Source organism: Vespa crabro, chromosome 10 (genome assembly GCF_910589235.1).
Source record: "Vespa crabro chromosome 10, iyVesCrab1.2, whole genome shotgun sequence".
Taxonomy (NCBI): domain Eukaryota; kingdom Metazoa; phylum Arthropoda; class Insecta; order Hymenoptera; family Vespidae; genus Vespa; species Vespa crabro.
Genome location: NC_060964.1, coordinates 4158889 through 4181520, shown reverse-complemented (window position 1 = coordinate 4181520; position 22632 = coordinate 4158889). Strand labels below are relative to the sequence as shown.

At 26.7% G+C, this 22632-nt stretch overlaps 5 protein-coding genes across 17 annotated transcripts; 3 read left to right on the top strand and 2 right to left on the bottom strand.

Moving 5' to 3' along the window:
- Positions 1-739: 739 nt before the first annotated feature.
- On the top strand, positions 740-4589 carry LOC124427487 (protein O-mannosyl-transferase 2). Of its 3 annotated transcripts, XM_046970461.1 has the most exons (14): positions 747-1297; positions 1366-1449; positions 1535-1619; positions 1710-1814; positions 1910-2018; positions 2087-2355; positions 2513-2619; positions 2690-2882; positions 2951-3154; positions 3215-3366; positions 3450-3538; positions 3652-3800; positions 3873-4282; positions 4354-4589. In XM_046970461.1, the coding sequence occupies exons 1-14, from the start codon at positions 1215-1217 to the stop codon at positions 4457-4459; spliced, it is 2145 nt and encodes a 714-aa protein (XP_046826417.1). In that variant the 5' UTR covers positions 747-1214; the 3' UTR covers positions 4460-4589. The 3 variants fall into 3 exon arrangements, with proteins under 3 accessions (XP_046826418.1, XP_046826419.1, XP_046826417.1); XM_046970462.1 differs by lacking the exon at positions 4354-4589 and having other exon boundaries at positions 740-1297; positions 3859-4081; XM_046970463.1 differs by lacking the exon at positions 4354-4589 and having other exon boundaries at positions 740-1297; positions 3652-3816; positions 3859-3979.
- Positions 4590-4630: 41 nt separating this feature from the next.
- LOC124427483 (gonadal protein gdl) lies at positions 4631-5468 on the bottom strand. The gene is made up of 2 exons (XM_046970453.1): positions 5326-5468; positions 4631-5255 (listed from the first exon to the last, which is right to left on the bottom strand). Exon 2 carries the CDS (start codon positions 5249-5251, stop codon positions 4727-4729), a length of 525 nt encoding a protein of 174 aa, XP_046826409.1. The 5' UTR covers positions 5252-5255; positions 5326-5468; the 3' UTR covers positions 4631-4726.
- Positions 5469-5489: 21 nt separating this feature from the next.
- On the top strand, positions 5490-11709 carry LOC124427481 (pyruvate dehydrogenase E1 component subunit beta, mitochondrial-like). Of its 8 annotated transcripts, none has more exons than XM_046970449.1 (4): positions 5490-5783; positions 8986-9041; positions 9361-9603; positions 9939-11709. In XM_046970449.1, the coding sequence occupies exon 4, from the start codon at positions 10219-10221 to the stop codon at positions 11707-11709; it is 1491 nt and encodes a 496-aa protein (XP_046826405.1). In that variant the 5' UTR covers positions 5490-5783; positions 8986-9041; positions 9361-9603; positions 9939-10218. The 8 variants fall into 8 exon arrangements, 5 of the variants coding, with proteins under 5 accessions (XP_046826405.1, XP_046826408.1, XP_046826406.1 ...); XR_006942973.1 differs by having other exon boundaries at positions 5501-5783; positions 7597-9041; positions 9939-10207; XR_006942971.1 differs by having other exon boundaries at positions 5501-5783; positions 7587-9041; positions 9939-10207.
- Positions 11710-11865: 156 nt separating this feature from the next.
- On the bottom strand, positions 11866-17119 carry LOC124427480 (probable ATP-dependent RNA helicase DHX34). 2 transcript variants are annotated; one of them, XM_046970447.1, is made up of 16 exons: positions 16511-16663; positions 15963-16430; positions 15721-15887; positions 15383-15589; positions 15164-15296; positions 14951-15099; positions 14640-14872; positions 14374-14560; positions 14060-14254; positions 13782-13991; positions 13323-13691; positions 12993-13168; positions 12777-12887; positions 12567-12688; positions 12252-12507; positions 11866-12179 (listed from the first exon to the last, which is right to left on the bottom strand). In XM_046970447.1, the coding sequence occupies exons 1-16, from the start codon at positions 16524-16526 to the stop codon at positions 11891-11893; spliced, it is 3288 nt and encodes a 1095-aa protein (XP_046826403.1). In that variant the 5' UTR covers positions 16527-16663; the 3' UTR covers positions 11866-11890. The 2 variants fall into 2 exon arrangements, with proteins under 2 accessions (XP_046826403.1, XP_046826402.1); XM_046970446.1 differs by having other exon boundaries at positions 15963-17119.
- A 779-nt stretch (positions 17120-17898) lies between these two features.
- On the top strand, positions 17899-21160 carry LOC124427323 (zinc transporter ZIP3). Of its 3 annotated transcripts, none has more exons than XM_046970103.1 (5): positions 17928-18005; positions 18097-18304; positions 19130-19466; positions 19913-20080; positions 20167-21160. In XM_046970103.1, the coding sequence occupies exons 2-5, from the start codon at positions 18123-18125 to the stop codon at positions 20374-20376; spliced, it is 897 nt and encodes a 298-aa protein (XP_046826059.1). In that variant the 5' UTR covers positions 17928-18005; positions 18097-18122; the 3' UTR covers positions 20377-21160. The 3 variants fall into 3 exon arrangements, with proteins under 3 accessions (XP_046826058.1, XP_046826059.1, XP_046826060.1); XM_046970104.1 differs by having other exon boundaries at positions 17936-18005; positions 18094-18304; XM_046970102.1 differs by having other exon boundaries at positions 17899-18304.
- The last annotated feature ends 1472 nt before the right edge of the window (positions 21161-22632 follow it).

Genomic DNA, 22632 nt, shown 5'->3' with positions numbered 1-22632 from the left:
TACATCACTTGAAGAAATTATATATAGAATATATAAGATAATAAGGCGATATCTTTATAATATTATATATTCTCATTTTCAAATAATATTTAATAAGATATGTAATCTTTATATAATGTTTATAGGCTGTGTGTATAGTACGACGTTTTATTTTCAATTTCAACATGATGCAGATCAAAATATGTATGTCTGAGTTTGTTTAGGAATGGAGTTTCATAAAAAATGATTAAAGTACTCTATCACATTGTGTTTATCAAGTAAGTAGGTCGATATTAAACGGATACATAATTTTTTGTCTAATTTCGATTGATCAAAAAAAAAGTTTTGATTCATTCCACGATTGATTTTGTTTTTTTTTTCCAAATTATAATATTAATTATTGTTATTCTAAAATATTTGGCATTAGAAAATAGAATTTTAATTCGCAGGTCTCTGTATGCTACAATCTCCAAGCGATAGAGATCTGGATTGATATTACTTGTGATATGTAAGTGTAAATGACGCAAGTAATATCGAGCTAATGACTGCTAAATTCAATCAAAATTTACTATGTCTTATGATAATTGTTTTTATCTTTCCATATGATTCATTTATTGTGTCAATAAAGATATAGATAGATTATTTAATTATTTAATGTATTCATTATTATATCTTTTTTGAAATTATATGCAGGTAGGTATGCAATATATTTTTTTATTGATATATATATAATTTCATTATATATAATATATATGTATTTTCCTTTTGCACTAATTATAGGCGTAATGTACTTATGCAAGTAAACATCAGTAAAATCGGTCCATAGAAATTTACTTTATCATGAGTTGGTAACCAAATTTTCTTTCCCACTGTCAACAAGTATGTTCATATGTTATTTTTCCATATTGTCCATTTATCTCAATGGAGATATAGACAGATTATTTTATCATTTATTGTATTCATTATTATATATGTTTTGAAATTAAATACGTATATGCAATTTATTACATATAAAAATTTCTGTCACATACTAATTCGGTTTTTAAGTGTCCTGAGAGGGTTATAATCTATATAAACTTATACAATAGTCGCATAATGAGGACAGTGTTTCTTTATTATGTTTTTAGTTCATATTTTGTCCATTCCTGTCGCTGAAGTCGCATACACTATGAGCAACAGATGGTGAATAACCTTAATAGAAAATTATACAGTAAAATTATACTAAATAGTATAAAATGAAACCTGTTATCGAAGAAAATATTCAGAAATTGAAATGTTTACCATCTACAAATGGAAATATACAATATGAAAACGATCGGTATATAAACAAATTTGCTAATCATTTTTAACTATACAATTTTAAATTATCTATTTATTTATTTGTAGAAATTGGTGGCTATTATTTGGAATTATTTTGATTCTTACAATTGGAACTAGATTTTACAAAGTTACAGAACCACAACATGTCTGGTAAAAAAAGAAAGATGCTCATGTCTATTTATTTTTTTAATATTTATTTATAATCCATAATGAGTGTAATAATGTTGTTTTATAGCTGGGATGAAACACATTTTGGTAAAATGGGAAGCTGGTATATAAATAGGACATTTTTCTTTGATGTACATCCTCCTCTTGGAAAAGTAGTTTTCCAAATTTATTTTTATGAATTTTAAAAATATTTCTGAATAATCATAAATGTTATATATTGAAATCTTTATACTTTATTCTAGATGCTTATCGCACTATCTGGATATTTAACTGGTTATGATGGTACATTTGCCTTTGAAAAGCCAGGTGATAAATATGAAGATGTCAAATATGCTGGAATGAGAATAGTAAATATATTTATTTACTAAAAATGGAATAAATAAATAAAAATTTGTAATGATAATACAAATTTAATATTTGAAAGTATATATTTTTCTTTTAGTTTTGTACATTATTAGGTGCTGCTACAGTACCTTTATCATTTCTCACAGTATGGGATTTAACAAAATCTACTCATGCGGCTACGCTTTCTGCAGTATTTATTCTGTTTGGTAAAGTCTAATTTCAATTCATAATATCAAATGTTATTTTTTAGTTATGATAGTTTATTTTATTTTAGATGTTGGTCTATTGACTTTAAATCAGTATATCCTTTTGGACCCAATATTGTTATGTTTTATGATGTGTGCAACTTGGGGAATGATTCGTATTGGTTCTCTTCGACATAAGCCATTTACACCTTCTTGGTGGAGTTGGCTAACATTTACAGGCGTATCTCTTGCATGTACAATTAGTGTAAAATTCGTTGGTTTGTTTGTTGTGCTGCTTGTTGGTCTTTATACTATATTTGAATTGTGGCGAGAATTAGGGGACTTAACAAAACCTATTGTAAGCACATTATTTCCTTTATTTTAAGATAAGAATATATGAAGTTTTTTCTATTGATGACTTGGATTAAAATAAATGTGTAGTATGCTACCTTGGCTATGTTAGCCCATACTTGGGTTCTTACATTTAATAGAATGTAAAATATTTTTTGTTGTAGTCTTATGTGGGCAAACATCTAATAGCAAGATTCTGTTGTCTTATTGTGTTACCAGTGTTACTTTACATGTTATTTTTCTACATTCATCTTCACATTTTGAATAAAAGGTGAGATCTTAAATTATTGTTAAGATAATACAAAAATTAATTATTTGTAAAATGTATATCTTTGATTTAGTGGAAGTGGAGATGGATTCTATAGTTCTGAATTTCAATCATTACTAAAAGGAAATTCTTTGTATAATGCAACTATGCCACGGCAGTTAGCATATGGTGCTACTATTACGTTAAAAAATCATCGTACAGGTGGTGGATATTTGCATTCTCATTGGCATTTATATCCTGAAGGAATTGGTGCCAGACAGCAACAGGTTTTTATATAAACTTTGTTAGAATACAAACTCGAATTTTGATATAAAACAGTTCTTTTATTTTTCAGATTACGACTTATTCTCATAAAGATGATAATAATCTTTGGTTGATAAAAAAATTTGATACTGATGACATACCATCTGAACCGGTATTGGTAAAGCATGGAGATCTTATACGTTTGGAACACGTTATTACAAGGCGGAATTTACATTCTCATAAAGAAATAGCACCAATTTCTAAAAAGCATTATCAAGTTACAGGATATGGCGAAGTATGCATTTTATGTAAAAATTATTAAATATTTATTTATTATTTTTTATGTATCTTCTAGAATGGTACAGGAGATGCTAATGATGTTTGGAAAATATTAATAAAAAATGGTAAAGATGGTGATATAGTTGAAACGGTTACAAGTAAGTTAAAATTTGTTCACTATCTTCATCATTGTGTATTAACATGTAGTGGAAAAACATTACCAAAATGGTTAGTATCCAGGGAAAAGAAGTTAGTATACAGGAAAAAAGAATTACTATAAAAACATATTATTTATTAAAATTTTATTTCAGGGGTTATAGTCAACAGGAGGTTTCATGTAATCCAAACATTAGAGACAAAAATGCATTATGGAACATAGAAGATAATAATTATGCAAAATGTAAGTATTTGATATTATTTTAATTTGATAATATTTTATTTTGATATTATTCTATTATTAAGAAAATCCTTATTACTAAATGCAATTGTAATAATTAAAAATATCATTTACAGTACCCAATGTAAGTTTCCAAGTTTATGCTCCTGGATTTCTTGATAGATTTTTGGAATCACATGCTGTTATGTTACAAGGAAATTCAGATCTCAAAGTCAAAGAAGGAGAAGTATCTTCCCAACCTTGGCAATGGCCCATTAATTATAGAGTATTTATTATTACAAGTTCGTACTACAAAAATTAAGAAATTGATAAAAGCTAAATAGAATATCGATTTTAGGGTCAATTTTTTTCTGGCAATAATCAGAGGGTTTATTTACTTGGTAATCCTGTTATATGGTGGGGAAATATAATATTCCTTATAATGTTTGTTCTGTTATACATACATGCATGCATACGAGAGCAGAGAGGTTGCATTGAGAATCCTTTAACACTTGAGCAAAGACAAAAAATAATGGAAGCTGGAAAATGGCTTTTCATTGGATGGATGTTACATTATATACCATTTTGGGCTATGAGTAGAGTATTATATTTTCATCATTATTTTCCAGCATTGCTATATAGCTCAATGTTAACTGGTGTAACTCTAAATTACATTGTTGAAAGTTTACAAATATTACTACCTAGCAAAATGGGAAATACTATTTATCATATTATAATGGGCACAGTAATTTCTGTTGTAATATACAGGTAAACATATTTAATTGTGATTATATATACATGGTTTTTTATATATTGAATAATGTAATATGCATTTATAGTTTTTATTTGTTTTCTCCATTGGCTTATGGAATGGAGGGACCTTCTGCATCAGATCCTGAAAGCTCTATGCATTCTTTACGATGGATGGATTCTTGGGAATTTTAAATCTCATAATTTTTTGGTTTTTTTACATTTATTTATACGAGTTGAGATAATATCCTAATTAATAAGAATGAGATAAAATTTATACTATTTGTAATTAAAGAAATACTCATTTTTTATTTATATAAAAACTAAAAATATATTTTTATTAACTATATATAAAAAATCTTTTTACAAAATGATTTTATTGTTTTATACAATTTCATATAAAATATGTTAATGATTTAAGTTCAATATATTTAAGTAAATAATAATATTTAACATTTGAAATTAACTAGGTACTTCCATTTTACTTAACCTTATTATAAAATCACATAACCTCATTTGTACTTGAATTTCAATAGGATTATTAGTTACATAAAACCCAGGTACACCAGCTTTTTCTAATATACTTTGTTGATCTGATACTTTTTGATCCAATTGTAATACTAGTTTCATATCAGTTTGTTTTAATTCTTCTTTGTGTTTTTTATATAGAGCAGTTTTTATTTCAATTCTTTCCTCATCCGTTATTACGTTTGACAATGTTTCTTGAGCTTCAATTTTCTGTTGGTTTAGCAGTTGCAGTCTTTGTTGAAAAAGATGTTTTTCCGTAACATGCTGTATTTCCATTAAACCTTTGACAATTTCGAAAATGGTATCATTTAATAGGGAATTTGCCAAAGCAGACAATAGTTCATAAGGAAGTCTCATTTGATATTTCGGTGGAAGTTCTCCGGCCATATGCTGAAGTTGTTCAACCAAAAAATATAATTTTCTTTGCAGATCTTGTGGAGTTGGATTAGTAATATCCATTACACTGTATAAACAAATATATAGATGTGTGTTTTGTAAACCCATACAGATTAAAACAGAGTCATTCAAAATACCTTCTATTCTTAACTTATTCAATGTTTTCTCAGACAGTAGCAGAAATTACATTTATCGACAATGTATACTTAAATAATATCCATATCAATTCATTGTTAGTACAGTCAGAGATGGCAGTTATTTTCATTTAATTTTTTAATATTAATTTCAGCATCGGAGGTAGAGGGCGCAGCAAAAGCCAGAAAGGCGTCGTTTTAGCGTAAATCTTAGACATATGAGTATAATCTTGGATACGAGAGAACGAAGATTTTATAGAAACGTGCACAGCACAAGTAGTTAATTCTCCACGTACTTATTAATTCTACATATTAGTTTGATTAAAGTGAAAATATTTATGTATATTACATAAATGTATAAATGATTATCAATGATTATTTGTATCAAAGGTTTTGGACAAGTCGAGAACATTTAATAATCACATCTATGGCTACTGATATTTGTTTACTTCCTTTATCAGGTAATATTCATACAATAACATATATTTATTTTTAGTGAAATACGATTTTGTAGATTGTATTTATATTATATAAATTAGATAGGAAGACAAGCTATACATTTTACATTGATCATTTGATAATTTATATAAATTTATATCATAATAAAACCTCTTTATATATATATATATATATATATATATATATATATATTATATTATATTATATTATTTATATATATATATTAATAAGATTTAAAAACGTTTAAATTTATGTTGAAATAAAGTGTTATTGTATTTTCTTAAATTAAGTGCTTTACAAACAATATTTATTAAATAGACAACTGATGGTGAACTGCAACTAAATACAATTTTATTAGCCTGAAATAGACAAAAATTTTATAAAGACTATAAGAACATATTTCACATACTATATAATATGATAGGATAATTTTAATAATTTAATAATTTGAAAATTTGCTTATTCTACTTACATTGGGATGCAATTGTTCAATTGATTGAAACAATTAAGGAAATTTTAGTTTTTCAAAATGTGTGATTGCCATCAAACTAGTAAAGAGAGACTTGTTATATATTCTTTGAAAGTGATGTTCTCATATATGTGTAAATCTCTGTATGTTAAGAGCCATTAAATCTTTTCTTGATAATTCAAGAGATATCCAAATAAATTACCTCGTAAATCTTCTATCACCTTATGATCTTCTTTTTCACTTAATTGGATAGCCATTCCTATTATTAATTTATCTATATTTAACTTATCATCTAATTTGAATTGGTTTTGGAATAAACCATTCTAGAAAAAAATTTTAATATAAAAACATATTTCTAATCAAAATTGCTTTTTTATAATAATACTTGTGACATCCAATAATTGTTGCATGTTCTAATAGTTAGTGCATTAAGTTCTAATTTACAATTATTTCTTGTATAATCTCGTAAATAAACATCCATTTTGATGCAAATGTGTAATTAATACAGTTTATATGTTTAATGTATGGATAATACATGTAATTAATTGTACCTTTTTTTCGTTCTTTTAATATATAATTGTATAAGAATCTCTTAGTTATATGTGCACATAAAAAGATATATTCATAAAATTAAATATCATAATTTATCTTTTTAAGTAGAATTTCAATTTTTTTTTGAGTAGGCCATGAATGAAATATTTTAATATTTTTTTGTTGAATATTAGTCAGTTATTATATTTTGGAATTCTTTTTATAGTTAATATATACAGTTTTTTGAACCTATCAACTAATACTAAAGTGTGACTATAACGAAAGGTAGCTGTTTGAAAAAACTTATCTATTTTTGGATCAATATTAGAATTATAACCTATAATAAATATATAATAATGTTTTAGAAAGATTTTAGCCTTATATTTCTAAATATATACGGTAATTATTTTGTTTTTGTAGTATATACTTTTGTATTATTATCTAACACTAATTCTTAGTATTTTTATTCCTATTGTATTCTGAAAGCTTTTCACCTATCCACTCGGATAACCATTCATTGGTAATTATATGCTGTTGTGTTGCAATTATCTATTTACGAATTTCATTGTAAATTTTTTCAATGTTCACTTTTTATGTTTACTTCTTATAAAGCTGGCTATGTGATTGTGTCATATAAAGCAAATTATTTCAAATGTCAAAAGAAACGGATTTTCATTCCCCCTTGGATTTCCTAATTCTGGAATAAAGATTTATGCATATAAATTATTAAATATTTCTACAATGATAACCATTTATTTTTTGAGACGATCATTACTATCAGTGACATCATATTTCTTAAAAAAAGGATCTTCTAGATCTGTTACTAAAATGACTGTAAGAGATGCGTTGAATTTGGCTCTTGATGAAGAATTAGCACGAGATGAAAAAGTATTTATTATCGGAGAAGAAGTTGCACAATTTGATGGAGCATATAAAATAACTAGAGGGCTTTGGAAAAAGTATGGAGATAAGAGATTGATTGATACACCAATATCTGAGGCAGGTTTCTGTGGTATAGCTGTTGGAGCTGCAATAGCAGGATTAAGACCAATTTGTGAATTTATGACATTCAATTTTTCAATGCAAGCTATCGATCGAATAATAAATGCAGCTGCTAAAAATTGTTATATGACTTCAGGAAGATATCCTGTATCTATAGTATTTCGTGGTCCAAATGGTAATGCTAAAGGATTGGGAGCTCAACATTCACAGTGTTTTGCAGCTTGGTATATGAGTACTCCTGGCTTAAAAGTTATGTCTCCTACAAGTTGTGAAGATTATAGAGGTAGTTTAAAAGCTGCTGTAAGGGATCCTGATCCTGTCTTAATCTTGGAAAGTGAACTTCTTTATAATTTTGAATTTCCTCTATCGGATGAAGCTATGGACAAAGATTTTGTTATACCTATTGGTAAAGCAAAAATTGAAAAATCTGGGAAACATATTACATTAATTACTCATGGTCAAGCAACAGTATATACTATACAAGCAGCCGAAATTTTAGCAGGGCAGGGAATTGATGCTGAAGTCATTAATCTACGTTCTCTCAGACCTCTTGATTGGGAGATGATTTTTAAATCAATCAGTAAAACACACAAATTAATGACAGTTGAATTAGGTTGGCCTAGGTGTGGAGTAGGTTCAGAAATTGTTGCAACTATAATGGAAAATCCTGTCTTCTTTGAACTAGATGCACCAGCAATTCGTTGTACTGGAATTGACGTTCCAATGCCTTATTCAGAATCAATTGAATATGAATGTACCCCAAAAGATCATCATATAGCTGAAATTGCTAAGAAAGTTTGTGGAATGAAAATTTGAGTATTTTCATAATATGTAAAGTTATACTTATTAAAGTATCTATCAATTTTCTTTGTACAATGTTGAGAAATATATTTATCATGATTGATTGGAAGTGGTTTGATTGTTATTGGTAATCTAATTATGTTATTTTCTGGATATTTATATGAACTTGATGATGCAAGCAAACCATTTTTATCAATAGTTCCATTAGAATATATTCTTAAAATATTAAATCATGCCTTAGAAGTATCAAATTAATCTTCCATCAATATATTGTTATTTCATTGAGCTATGGAATAATAGAATATTGTATAAATACAATAACATTTAAAAAATTATCTATCAGTATTATAATTGTTTATTGTTTTAAAAAAAGTTTGAAATAATTAAACCTGTTGATATAGATTATTTGGAGGATTTCCTGTAGATTCATCATAACGTGTACGAAGTACACATTATGGTGAGTATGTAATACATTCATGTATGTCTCATACATTTCAGTATGATTAGTTTTATCTTAGAATGTTGTAATATTTATATTAAAATATTCTGAAAGACATACTGGTTTTTGGGTATCTAATATTTCTTCAACAACTTGTTGATTTACATGTGTATGTGTGTGTAAATATATAATTTTAAATAATTGAATATACGATTTATATATTAATTAGTAATCATTCATATTTGTATTTAATTAAAGTTTATTAATATACGTATGGTTGTTGAAAGATTTATTCACATATCAAAAAATACTTGTAATACATTTCTTTTTCTTACAGATTAAGATCCAATTACTTAATAATTCCTTACTTATTTTCAATGGATTTGGTCTGTTAAAGTCAGAAGGTTTATATACTTCATCTTTAGAAGTGGCGGAATATCTTTTTAAAAGAGGTGTGTTAACTGCACCAATTTCTGGCTGACCAATATTATTATACTAGTGATCGTATCCTACATACTTAGTTGAACCTAGATTGTGATAAATGAATTTACATTTATAATCATTTAATTTCCAATATCCAGTGAGTAATCATTAAATTTTGTCCACTAGAAATTAAATAGTCATTGCTTGGCTTTTTTTTCATTAGCTGCATAAAAATAAATAATTAAGAAACATGAATATATTAAAATGATATATTTTCAAATTTTGTATGTGTATTACGTTACAATAATAATTAAATATTCCTACTTACATATTACTTCTTGTTTAAGTATAGTGTCATGATTTTGTACATTAATTAATGTTAAATAGTAAATTAAAATGAACCAATATAATAGTAAACATATGCTTTCTCTTTCATATACTATATAATATTTTGTGTAATTATAAAATCAGTTTTATTTTTGTCTGTTATAGTTTTATAAAATCCATAAAAGCAACTGGGACATTAGACAAAGAACGATTTACGTATATTATGTATTTTAATTCTTTTTGAATATGATAAAAGAAAGCAGGAAACCATAAAATATTAATAAAATCTAGTATATATTTTTTGGTGTACAGTTTAAATATTTAGGAGATCATGAAATTTGAATATAATGTAAATTTAGAATAAAACTTTCTAAATATTATATGTGTGAACATGTAAAATATTTAATACTAATCTAAGCTATATGACCATTATAGGTAGTTAACAATGTATGTAGCGAAAAAGAAAATTTTTTGGTTTGCTATAATTTCTCGTGCATTAATATTAATCTTACAATTCCTTTTTAATATTATATGTCCTGATCACAATGCTGATGCTTTTAGAAGCCCTCATGATATTTATGAATATGTTTCTAATTATGATATTATAATTAAATTTATATTTGGTGGTTTAATAAGATGGGATGGAGAATATTTTATACATATAGCAAAATATGGATATACATATGAAAACATGCTTGCTTTTTATCCATTATATCCTGCAACTATTCGAATTACTGCAATAATAATAAGAAAAATATTTTTTGTATTAAATGTTCATAGCTCTTTAATCGTTGCAGCAATATTAATTAATTATGTCTGTTTCGTTAAATCAGTTTCTATTTTTTTTGATCTTAGTAAAATAGTACTGAAAAATACTAATATAGCATATAAAGCAGCAATATTGTATTGCATAAGTCCAGCTAGTATATTTTTTTCTGCTGCATACACTGAATCAATGTTTGCATATTTCACTTTTTATAGCATGTTGAAAAGTGTTCAAAATAATATATATACAATTTTTCCTTTGGGATTATCTACTCTTATAAGATCGAATGGCATTATAAATATCGGATTTTTGATATATTTTAGATTTAAAAATATGTTTAATGCATTAACAGTAGAAATTAGTTCTAAAGACAAAATATCCTTAATAAAATTATGTAATTTAGTTATAAAAAAAAGATTTATACAAAGTATGTTTCTATTATTGATTATAATGATTTTATCTTTACTTCCATTTATTTTTTTACAAGTATATAATTATGTGATATTTTGTAAAATAACATTAAATGCGCCGATATTACCAACTCATATTGTAGATTATGCTACAAAAAATAATTTAGTATTGCAATATAATGCGACTTCTTCTACATGGTGTCATGCAAAAATACCTATAGCTTACTCTTACATACAAGAGAAATACTGGAATGTTAGTTTCTTAAATTATTATAAATTAAAGCAGATTCCAAATTTTATTTTAGCTTTTCCAATATTATATATAATGATAAAATGTATTACAGAATTCTATTCAGAACACAAAATGCACTTTTTTTCTTTAGGACTTATAGATATAAAATATGAAAAAAATACATCAGAAAATAAATACCCAGCGGAGATGTTTGTATTTGTAATACATGGACTTTTTTTAACAGTATTTTGTATTTGTTTTGTACATATTCAAGTAAGTACACGTTTATTATGTTCTGCTAGTCCTCTTGTATATTGGTATTGTGCATTATCTTTATCTTATGTACCAAAATTTGAGAATCTAAGTGATTCAATATGCAAGAATGAAGAAAACTTGATTTCTAAATGGAAGATGTTATTTTCGTTTAAGCAAAAATATACTTTAGGAGATAAGCTTATATTATTTTATTTTTTAGGATATACAATCATAGGATGTTTTATGTTTGTAAATTTTTTGCCATGGACATAATTACTATATAATTACTTAACTTCAAATATATGTGTATGTGTATATATATAAATGTACAAATATATAATTTATATTTTTGGTTATTTGTTACATTTGTAATTATAAATGAATTTAATATTGCCCATTGTACTGAAGTGTATTAGATATTCTGTTTTAATTAAATAATAACATATTAAATTGTTCACGACATATTTGTCTTTATATGTTGCCTTTTATGTTTCAATATTTCAATAGGTGTAAGATGAAAAGTTTTTGAACATTCAGGACAATTGTAAGCCTGACTGTTAGGTTTTGACTTTATATTTTCAACATTATCAGTAGTTTCTTTTACTGATGACTGCATACAAGTACTTTGATGTTGGAGTTTTTCAATACTGTTAAAAATACCTTCTACGTTGCATTGCTGACAAGTCCAGGTAGTTTCACACATATCAACAGCTATTTTGTCACTCCAATCCGTTTCTTTCATACTATATTAAAAAATTAAAAATATCATTAAATTGTAACAAAATAATTAATCAAATTTGTATAATTTTACCTACCAGTTATATGTAATATTATCAGTTAAATATATTCCTCCTTTCATTGAATTACATATAGGTTTAAAATCAACTTTAAAAGGATTAGGATCAATATGTACAAAATTATTGCCATTGCCAACATATATTGCTTTTAAATCAGCAGGTAAAAGTCGCTTTATTACATATGGAACTGTCGTATGCATATAGTCAATTAATTCTTGAGTAAGTTCATGTTCTATCTTGCTAATATTAAATATATTATTTGTAGTTCCTGAATCTAAAAATAAGATTTCGATTAGTAAACTGGTTATTCTTCCTGGTTTTTTTTAATTGTACCTTTTAGTCTTTCATTTAAAAGAAATTCCCATTTGTGACGTAACTTAGTAGATTTCATCAATAGTGTCTGACCAGTATCAGGTACAGGAAATTCTAATAGTAGCCATGCATCGCATACTATCCTAAAATTAAAAATAAATACATTTTTAAGTTTGTAATAGATTTACAAATATATCGATATTATCATAAAATAATTTTGTATGGACTTACATTGAAAACGTAGCGTTAGTATCAATTTCTTGTGCAAACAATAATAATGTTTGTGCAGCAGGCATTTTAAGTGTGTTTACTAAATAAGGTTTTGTAGTTTCTAGTAGAGATCTGGTAGTAATACACAATATATAATTAGGAAAATAAAATAATTTACGTAATTTATATTTGTACTGTTTGAAAACAATAGTATAAAAAAATTAAAAAAATACTTACAAATATGTTAATAATTGATGTTTAGAACTAACAGGAGTTTTGCTTTTAAAACCTGGTATTGATGTTATATCATGTTCCTCCAGTTGCAGAACTTGTGGATAATTACCAAAGAAACTCATTGGATGTAATGCAACATATGGCTTGGTTTTTGTGTGAAACAGCTGCTCACTTGTAGACTATAAAATTATAATATAAATAAGAATATAAAAATAATAAAATTTTTAATTTGCAAAAAAAGAAATTAAATATTTTTAATTCTAACTTTTTTTTATATAGTAAAATAATATAACTGCATTAGTTATTATACTTATGGAAAATAGTATTTTTTACCTTGCAATAATTAAATTCATCAGCACATGCAAATTGTGGATATAAACCACTACAAAGTATTAATTTTAACATTGTTAGATCTTTATAACTACATGCAGTAGCTGCTGTTAAAAGATTTTGAACTTGAGTTGCGTCATTTTTCATTCGAAATTCAACATCTTTTATGTCTATTTCATCATCATTATTATCATTATCTTCTAATTGTATATCAAATGTGTCTATTTTCAATTGTTTACGTTTTCTGGGTGCACTTTTTTTATAGGTTTGTTTAAGTGATTTTAGAAGTTTTAATTCACCATGTCGTATTGCTCGCTCGGCACTAGTCATAGAAGAATTTGGTTCAACTATACCTTTTAATAGGCCACAGTCCTGTATATTGTCATGAATAGTTTTATCAATTAATATTTAATATCACGTAAGCATAAAACAAGTCAAATATTTATGATTATTTTAACTAACTTGAAGTAATTCTTTAAATTGTGTACGTAATTTTATCATTTCATAAAATCTTTGTTCCTCTAAGCCTCTTCTTCTACACCATTTTCTGCTGTTACTTCCGCTTCCTCTAGATTCGTGTATACTTTGTTGTTTCACTTCCAACCATTCTCTAAATGCATTTAATAATGTTATAGGATCACCATGGTCAGATTCTAACTTTTTCCTAGATGTCTTTAACAATTTTTAAATGTAATTAAGGAAAACTGTAATGAAATTAAATATTATTTAGCAATTCTTACCTCACATTCTATGTCTTTATAAGCTCTGTTCGTGAAAGGAGTTTGTATGCTTAAAGCAGCAGCAAGTGATAATACTGGTTCAACTTGATGGAAAATAGAACCCATTATTAACATTTTTCCTATTCTTATATCAACTGGGAGACGTGCTAATGTTACTCCAATAGATGTTAATTTTTCATCATTTGTTAACGCTCTCTAAAATGAAAAAGAAAAATATGTTAGGTAATACATTATGTGTATAATAGATAAAGTTGATTTAAATTTATAATCAGTAAACAAGATGAATTCTACGTCTTTATAAACTAATTACTTACATGCTCCTTTAATGATAATATTGAATTTTCTATGCTTTGTGATGGTGGAGGTTCTATAAATGGAAACTTTCTTGCATCTGGTAATCCCATAGCAATCATTTGTAATAATAAAGAATCTAAAGGTACACGTTGTATTTCAGGAGTCGAATATTCTTCAAGAGCTGTATATTCCTCTTCAGAATAAAGCCTATAGATAATAAAATTCTTAGATAGTATAATAATAAAATATTTATTATTATATTATCTGAAAACTTTAATTAACATACCTATAACATACACCAGGTCCAGTTCTACCAGCACGACCTTTCCTTTGTTCTGCACTAGCTTTACTGATCCAGAATTCTTTAAGGCGCTCCATTTTACATAAAGGATCATAACTCATTTCTTTCACTTTACCGCTATCTACTACAAATCTAATTCCATCTATGGTAATAGAGGTTTCAGCAATATTTGTAGATACAATACATTTTCTGACTTCATCTGGAGCATAATCAAATACCTAAAAAATATTTTTTTTTAGTATGTTTTCATTAGCTAACACTATAAACTTTATTAAAAATATTATCCAGTCTTATACTTTATCTTGGTCAGCAAGAGAGAGTGAGCTATGTAATGGTAAAACAATCCAATTATTTTTTTTTGTACTATATTCCTTGGCAGCATCTACAACTGCAGTAATTTCTTTCATTCCGCTTAGAAATATTAATAAATCACCTTTTTCATCAGCTAAAAACAAATTAAATCATTATTATAACATATAAAATTGTATAGATAAAATGTGTAAACTTACCTGGATATTTGTGATCAATCATTTGCATTATTTGTACATATGGACTGGGATTAAATCTATTGTTTTTATATCTCATATCTTCTATAGTAATAGGTCGGAATAATAATTGAATTGGATATAATCTTCCAGGAACCTAAATAAATGACTCCAATAAATAACATGAATAAATAATAAGTGCGCATTATTCTTTCTTTATGTTACAAATATATATTGTTTAACCTGTATCACTTTTGCATTCTCTTTTGCAAAGTAATTACTGAACAACTGTATATTGATCGTAGCAGACATCAGTATTAACTTTATATTAGATTCTTGATGTATAATACATTTCATAACACCTAATAGGAAGTCACCATGTAAATTACGTTCATGTACTTCATCCAATACTACAACATCATAGGGTAATAATCCTGATTCACCTGATACCTACAGATTTAATAAATTTCTAATTTATGAGTATATCAGAAAATTATTAATTTGCTATAACGTATTTTGTTTTTTCTTGTTATATTATAAAAATATTAATATGTTATCATTGAGATTAGCATAATTTTTACTTGTCTTAACAGTAAACCCTCTGTAATAAAAGTAATTTTTGTTTCTTGAGTTTTTTGTTTTTCAAAGCGAATTTGATAACCAACTTCATTATAGTTTTCAGTTAATGTTTCAAAAGCTACACGCTTTGCTAAAGATATGCATGCTATTCTTCTTGGTTGTGTACAAACTGTAAAAATGAAGCAATTAGTTATTTGATATGACATTTAATAAAAATATAAAATATATAAATAAAAAATCTTACCAATTTTATTAAAACCAGCAGAATATAAATATTGGGGCACTTGAGTTGACTTTCCACAACCAGTGTCACCAGCTATAATAACTACTCTTTCTTGCTTAATTGTTTCAATAATTTCATTTTTATATTGAGCAACAGGTAGATTTGCTTGTGTTTCTCTAAGTTTTTTTAATTTAGTAAATTTTTCTTTTTGTTTAAAATCTAAATATAAACTAATTATATATTTGAATTTCAATAATAGCCCTTTTGTTAATGCTTTAGTTTCAGGAACTCTGGCAAATAACTCTCCAAAACTTAAATTTAATTTGAAATTTATACAATGTGTTTTATGATATATTTTTGGTACTCCAAGCGAATTCAAATCAGAGACTCTTTCTATTTCATTTGTATTATTCATTCTTTTTTCTATCATTTCATATTTATGAACAAATTTCCAAAAGTCATTTGTATCAGGAATCAAGTTTGTATTGGCTGTAAATACTTTATTTAATTCGTTTGTATGTTTACTAAAAGAAAAGTTTTTAATATCATATTGTGACTTATATTCATACGATTGTTCAGTGCCATGATTTGTTAAATCCATTTGTTTATATTCTTCATCATCTTTATTCCTTTGCGAAGTTGAATGACTAAACGAACTATGTGAACTTAAAGATTTATGTTTTTTACTTTCAGTAATATTATCGTCTCTTTTATTATGTCTTTTTTTGTTAGAAACATAGTCATTTTGATCACGATTATGATTAGGTGCATAATGAGATGACATGATTGTTTTAATATTTAGCCTTTAAATTAAAGGAAAGTTTTAATTAAACAACTGTTAAAATACACAATTAAATGGCACAGTTAAAAATAACATGTTTTTACTGAAGTATATACAGACTACAGCTGATTGTAATAACGATAACATCGAATAAATATAAATGATCTATGAATTTTAAGATAGATGGTAAAGCCACATAAATAAAATGTTATAAGCATCAGTTAACGAAGGACTTATTTATGTTGATTTCATTTATGTCAATCATTTCGTTTTTGATGATACAGTTTATTTTATGAATTTTATCTTTATTATATATATTTATCATTTTCTATGACATACCAAAGAAAATACACATATATTCTCCTATCGTTATTTAGCGTAGCTATTTTTACCATATTATTATTTCAGAAAAAATCTTGTCGATAATCTTCATTTTATCATATTTGTATCGTGTTCTATATTATCGATATACTGACAGAAACGGATTATAGCGCTACTATTAGCAAAGATTAGTACTAAAAACTTCTAAATAGATATTTCTAAGCTCATGAGATAAGTAGTTGTCAAATTCGTTTTAATTGTAAATATTAAATATGATAAATTAATTCAATAATAGTTATAAATCAATGTATAATAATTGTATTGCTTTAGGTAAGATTGATTAAATTGGAAATGAAATGTATTTACCTATGTTCAAATTATTATTTTTAAATGTGTGCATTTAATTAAATAATTAAAAAAATAATGAAATAAAAATCAAACGAAAATAGAGGAATTGAGATTATAATTTATCTGTATGAAGAGAAAACAAAGAATCATTTCTTTTTGAATAATTTATATTATCTGTAATATTAATTCATCGATAGGAATTTTAACAAAAGAACAGATCATAAAGAATCAAATTGATTAGTCTAAAAAAATTTATTGAAAGCACTATTCTATTATTTTCGAATTTCGAAGTTCATATGAATAATCCTTTTGGATGATACATTTCTATTAGTGTGGACATCTATGTGGACGTTATTTCAATGTAGACGATTATTTTTTTCGTTTTACTTTCCGATATCTTTCGAGTATCGATCTTATCGTGTTCAGTAGATTAACAAGAAATAAGAAGAGTCTTTCTGATTATAGCGTACAGTCTATAAGAGACGTTTAAAGGTGCATTTGAATGAAAAAAAAAAAAAAAAAAAAAAAAAAAAAAAAAAAAAAAAAAAATGTACGTGACCGCGACACAAGTGAAAATTGCGTCGATACTCACGATCGGCATTGGGAGTTTTGTCGTGAGTATTGCGCCAGCGTGTTTCGTTTCACATGTACGAGATTTTCAACATAAGTTAATTCTCTCTTGTGTACTTTGTTTCGGCGGAGGAGTCTTATTAGCCACTTCGATACTTCACATGCTACCAGAAGTAAGAGAGTCCCTACCAAAATACGGAGAACTTGCTATTTCTTGTGGATTTCTTTTACTTTATTTCGTTGACGAGTGTGTTCATTATTTTTGGGGTAGCAATATCGATTATTCTCCAAACTCGTATAATCATGACCATGGAAACAGAAATAGAAACTTTCAAGTTTGTGGGTAGGTATACGAAAATGAACATCTTTATCACATCAAATTGTATATTTTATAGATTATATGACTTTCAATTCTAATTATTTTTTCAATTGAGATGCACTTATGTATTATAAATCTTGATGTGTTCGTAAGTAGATAAGATAAATTTTCTTTTGTAATAATTTTACATGCATTCTTATTCCGCGTCGTGTTTTATTCTTAAACATCTTATCTTTTCAAGCCACAAATGGTTTGTGTTAATAAATTGATATACATACAAACGAACCAAAGATCGATAGCTCGGGTTTAGCACATCCGACGATAAAAATAGAAGTGATGTTGAGAAAAATACATTCGTGTCTCGAGCACAGCGGTATCTTTTATCTTTAGCGTAATCGATTCTGTTGGTCGCTATATTTGGTCGACTTTGAAGCATCAAATTGTTCGGAAAATTCGTTTAAAAGATAAACGCATTATCGGGTGTCTTAAGATGCGCATGCGCTCGGTTGATCGGCCTTTGTGGTGTTAAAAAAGCTGTCATGTTTGCTAAACGAAACGAAACTTAACGAAACGAAATAAAACTTAACGAAACGAAACGAAACGAAAATAGTATCGATCAGTGTACATGTTAACCCAACAAGATTTTAATGATTTTATTTTGATAAAAGAAAAAGCATTCAGGATCTTTTATTTTACTTTTATAATTTTGTGATATTATTTCTCTTATTTCTTATTATTTGAGAAAAGCTTTCAAAGTAATTGATAGCACTGCGATAAGACAATGTTTACTTTGAATCCCCTACAATGATGCGTCGATGGGCAATTATCTAAATGGAATCTTGATTATAGAGAATATCGACGCCCCCATTCTCAACAGTTTGGTTACAACGTAGCAAGCCAAAATGTGAGAAGCGTTTACCCGAATGAAACTAAAATGGGGTATCAATCGAATTTGCGCGAGAATAATGAATACACCAATCGGAAATCAAGTTATTATGGATCGATGCAATACGCATCAAACGCACGTGCCTCTTATTCCAACGAGGAGTTGACATTTTTATGTCACGGCTCTCACACGGAACCTTGCTCGGATGCCAAAGTGGGCTCTGTAGGCCTTTTACTGGCACTCACCATTCATTCAATCTTGGAGGGATTGGCTATTGGCTTACAAAAAAAACCGGCTGAGGTTCGTAATATTATTAAGTTTTGAGTTTCATGAAAATTTGTTAAAGTTTTTTATCATGGAGAATTTCTCTTTTTTTTCTCTTATAATCGAATAATCGTAATATTTTTCAAAAATGATTCAAGTTTAATTTCTTTAAACGATTCGATTTCAAACTTTGACAATTCAATTATGCTTTTAATTGTCAATGTATAGTAAATAATTTTTAGTAAATAATAAAAGTATATATAGTAAATAATAAAAATAAGATCTTGTGGAGTTGTAGATATGTCGCTGATAATGTGTTATGGAACGTCATGATACGATTTGAATAGATTCTTCTCTTTAGAACTTCGTTCCATTGATAATGATATTTCATCGATATGCCTATTAAATTGACATAGATTTATATATTAACTTTTACATAAACTCATTTTAAAATATAATATCTTATTTTTAATTAATTACAGATTCTGCTTTTCTTAGTGGCCGTGGCATCTCATAAATTTATCGTTGGATTCTGTATGGGTTTAGAATTAATAGGTACGGGTAATTCCACGAGCAAACTCGCCCTAGCGAGTTTTGTATTTGCCATTAGTTCTGTTATAGGTATAGGAATTGGTATGTTTACGTCAGAGGTAAGTGATGGATGCATATGCTTTTGATGAAATTGAATAAATCATTAGAAAATTTAATATTATTTTAAATGGAAATTTTTATGTAGGGAAATGCATCATGGTCTCAAGCATTGCTACCGATTTTGCAAGGATTAGCAGGAGGGACGTTACTTTACGTTACGGTCAGTGAAGTTTTGCCACGTGAAAGAGCGAGATGGCACAAAAGTTCACGCCGTTCCGCCGGTATTTTTCAATTTTTTTCGACTACGACCGGATTTTTGCTAATCTTTCTTATGAATACTTATATTAGCACTTGAACGTAATAAAGATTAAATAGATTTCGCTGAATAGAGATTAAATGAGGATTGTGTAAAGGTTTTTAAACGAAGCTTGGTGATACTTAAGACTGTTCAACTCTGGTTTTATAATGGTTTATACCAACAATGAGTACAGGCGTAATTCTTGAACAAGGTCTCATTTTGAAAAAGCTTTACTTTCTTTGAAAAAAATTCTATCAAAAATGATATGTTTTCAACAATAGTTTATGCATAAAAATTAAGCTTTTTAAATAATTTGAAAAAGCCATGTTCTTTCTTAAATCTTTATCTTTAAAATAAGATTTTGTTCATCAAAACCGTTCAAGAATTATACTTGGACTCACTGTTAAAGTAAATACTATTTTTGACACTTTTTGTGAAAAAAGTTTCAAACAATGGCGCAATTGAATTTTGAGGTAAAAGAGAAAAAGCTATTATTTCCACTACTGGTATTCATATACATATCAGAATGGCGTGCGTTTTGTTCCGTGAAGTAAACAATTGTTTCCTTATTTGTATGCGTAAACCGGTATTCAGGTTTTTTGGTCCATTCAAAAAGCAAGGAAACATGTTTTGTCCGCTCACACGAAAAAGCCACGGTAATTTATTCAGGCATTTTAATAAGCTTCTAACTGATAATCCTATGGTAAAAATAAACAAATCCATGTTCAGACATTCATACTAATAGGTCTTAGGAATAGTATATAATTTTGGAATAATTTTATAATTATTTAAACGATGTATAATATACACGAAGTATAATAAATTAATATTTAAACAATAATGTGCATTCTTTTGAAGATTACAATTAAATATCAAATAATTTCGATTTAGTATTTCAATAAAGTTAAACTTTAAGTTCGGTGTCGTTAACAGCACGTAATATTAGGTGGACCGGAAAGTAATGTTGCTTTTTTAAATTAAATTCAAACGAATGAATTTTTAATAAGTTTTTATTTTTAATCACAATCAAATATCGACATGCGTAGAAACGATATTACTTTCCGGTCCCTTTTAATATTAATGAAAACTTTTTCCAGATTTTGATAGATATTAATTTTTTCTTTTGCATTTTGACGAGTAAATATAAAATCCCTCTTTCCGTATAATCAAACTTTAATAATTACATTCACTCCATTGCTTTAATTTTTTAATAATAGTAATAGTAATAGTAATAATAATAGTATAAAAGATAAGAGTCATCTTTATCCCGTGGATCTCTATAAGCAGCAACCTCCACGTGGTGAGATCTGGGTCGGTAATACTTGCGATATATTGAAATCTAATTGTAAATTATTACCGGGTATAACGCAAGTATTACCGGGCGAATAGCTGCATATTTCGATATATTTTCAAAAACTTTTCAATCAAATTCTGAGTAAATATTATAATATTAAATAGATAAATAGCTTGGATATAGTAGACATTTGTGGATAAATATAAAGTATATCAAGTATATATATATTTACACGACTAAAATCAAGATTTTGTCGATTATTTTAGTTAAAGATAATAATTAGTGAATATAAATTTATATATTATGTATTATTTTTATATCGTTTCCATACTACATCTGTGAAGTAGAACTTCTAGTAATATTTTTTTTTTCCTGTAGGAATAGTTTTCTATATATTGCATTAATACTACTACTATAGTAGTATACTAAAGAAATTTCAATGAATTTAGTAATTTATTTTTTTCATTGTAATGTACTTGAGAAAATGGAAAACGTAGAAAAGCTTTATCAAACCGCGGCATACGCTTCTAGGATTGTATAGTTATTAACGAAACATTTTTGTTTTACGTTGTGTACAATGCTCTTTATGTATTTCAATTTCTGCCATTTACAATGAATCCTGTTAAAGAAAAAACTTTACTTATATACTTTATATCTTTTGAGATATGTTGTTCATATAAATGTATATATTGTTTAAAGTGTGCAATCTTCCAAATGGAAGAAAGTAGGCTAAGCGGGTCTTTCATGAGTGCTCTGGTTTTTTTTTCTTTTTTTTTTTTTTTTTTTTTAATGAGACAGCAATAATTACTCCACCGAATTTAATCCATTAGGGAACAATTGCCGTTCTAAGAACTTACGTAGTAGAGTTTAGTCTCGTTTTGATGATAACATTCGTAAACAGAATTTATCATTGATTCGAAAACAATTATTTTTTTAACATTGTTGACTTTGTTAGTAGTATATTTGATAAAGTGTGATTTCTATCAAGATATGATATTTATCTATACGAAAAACTTATT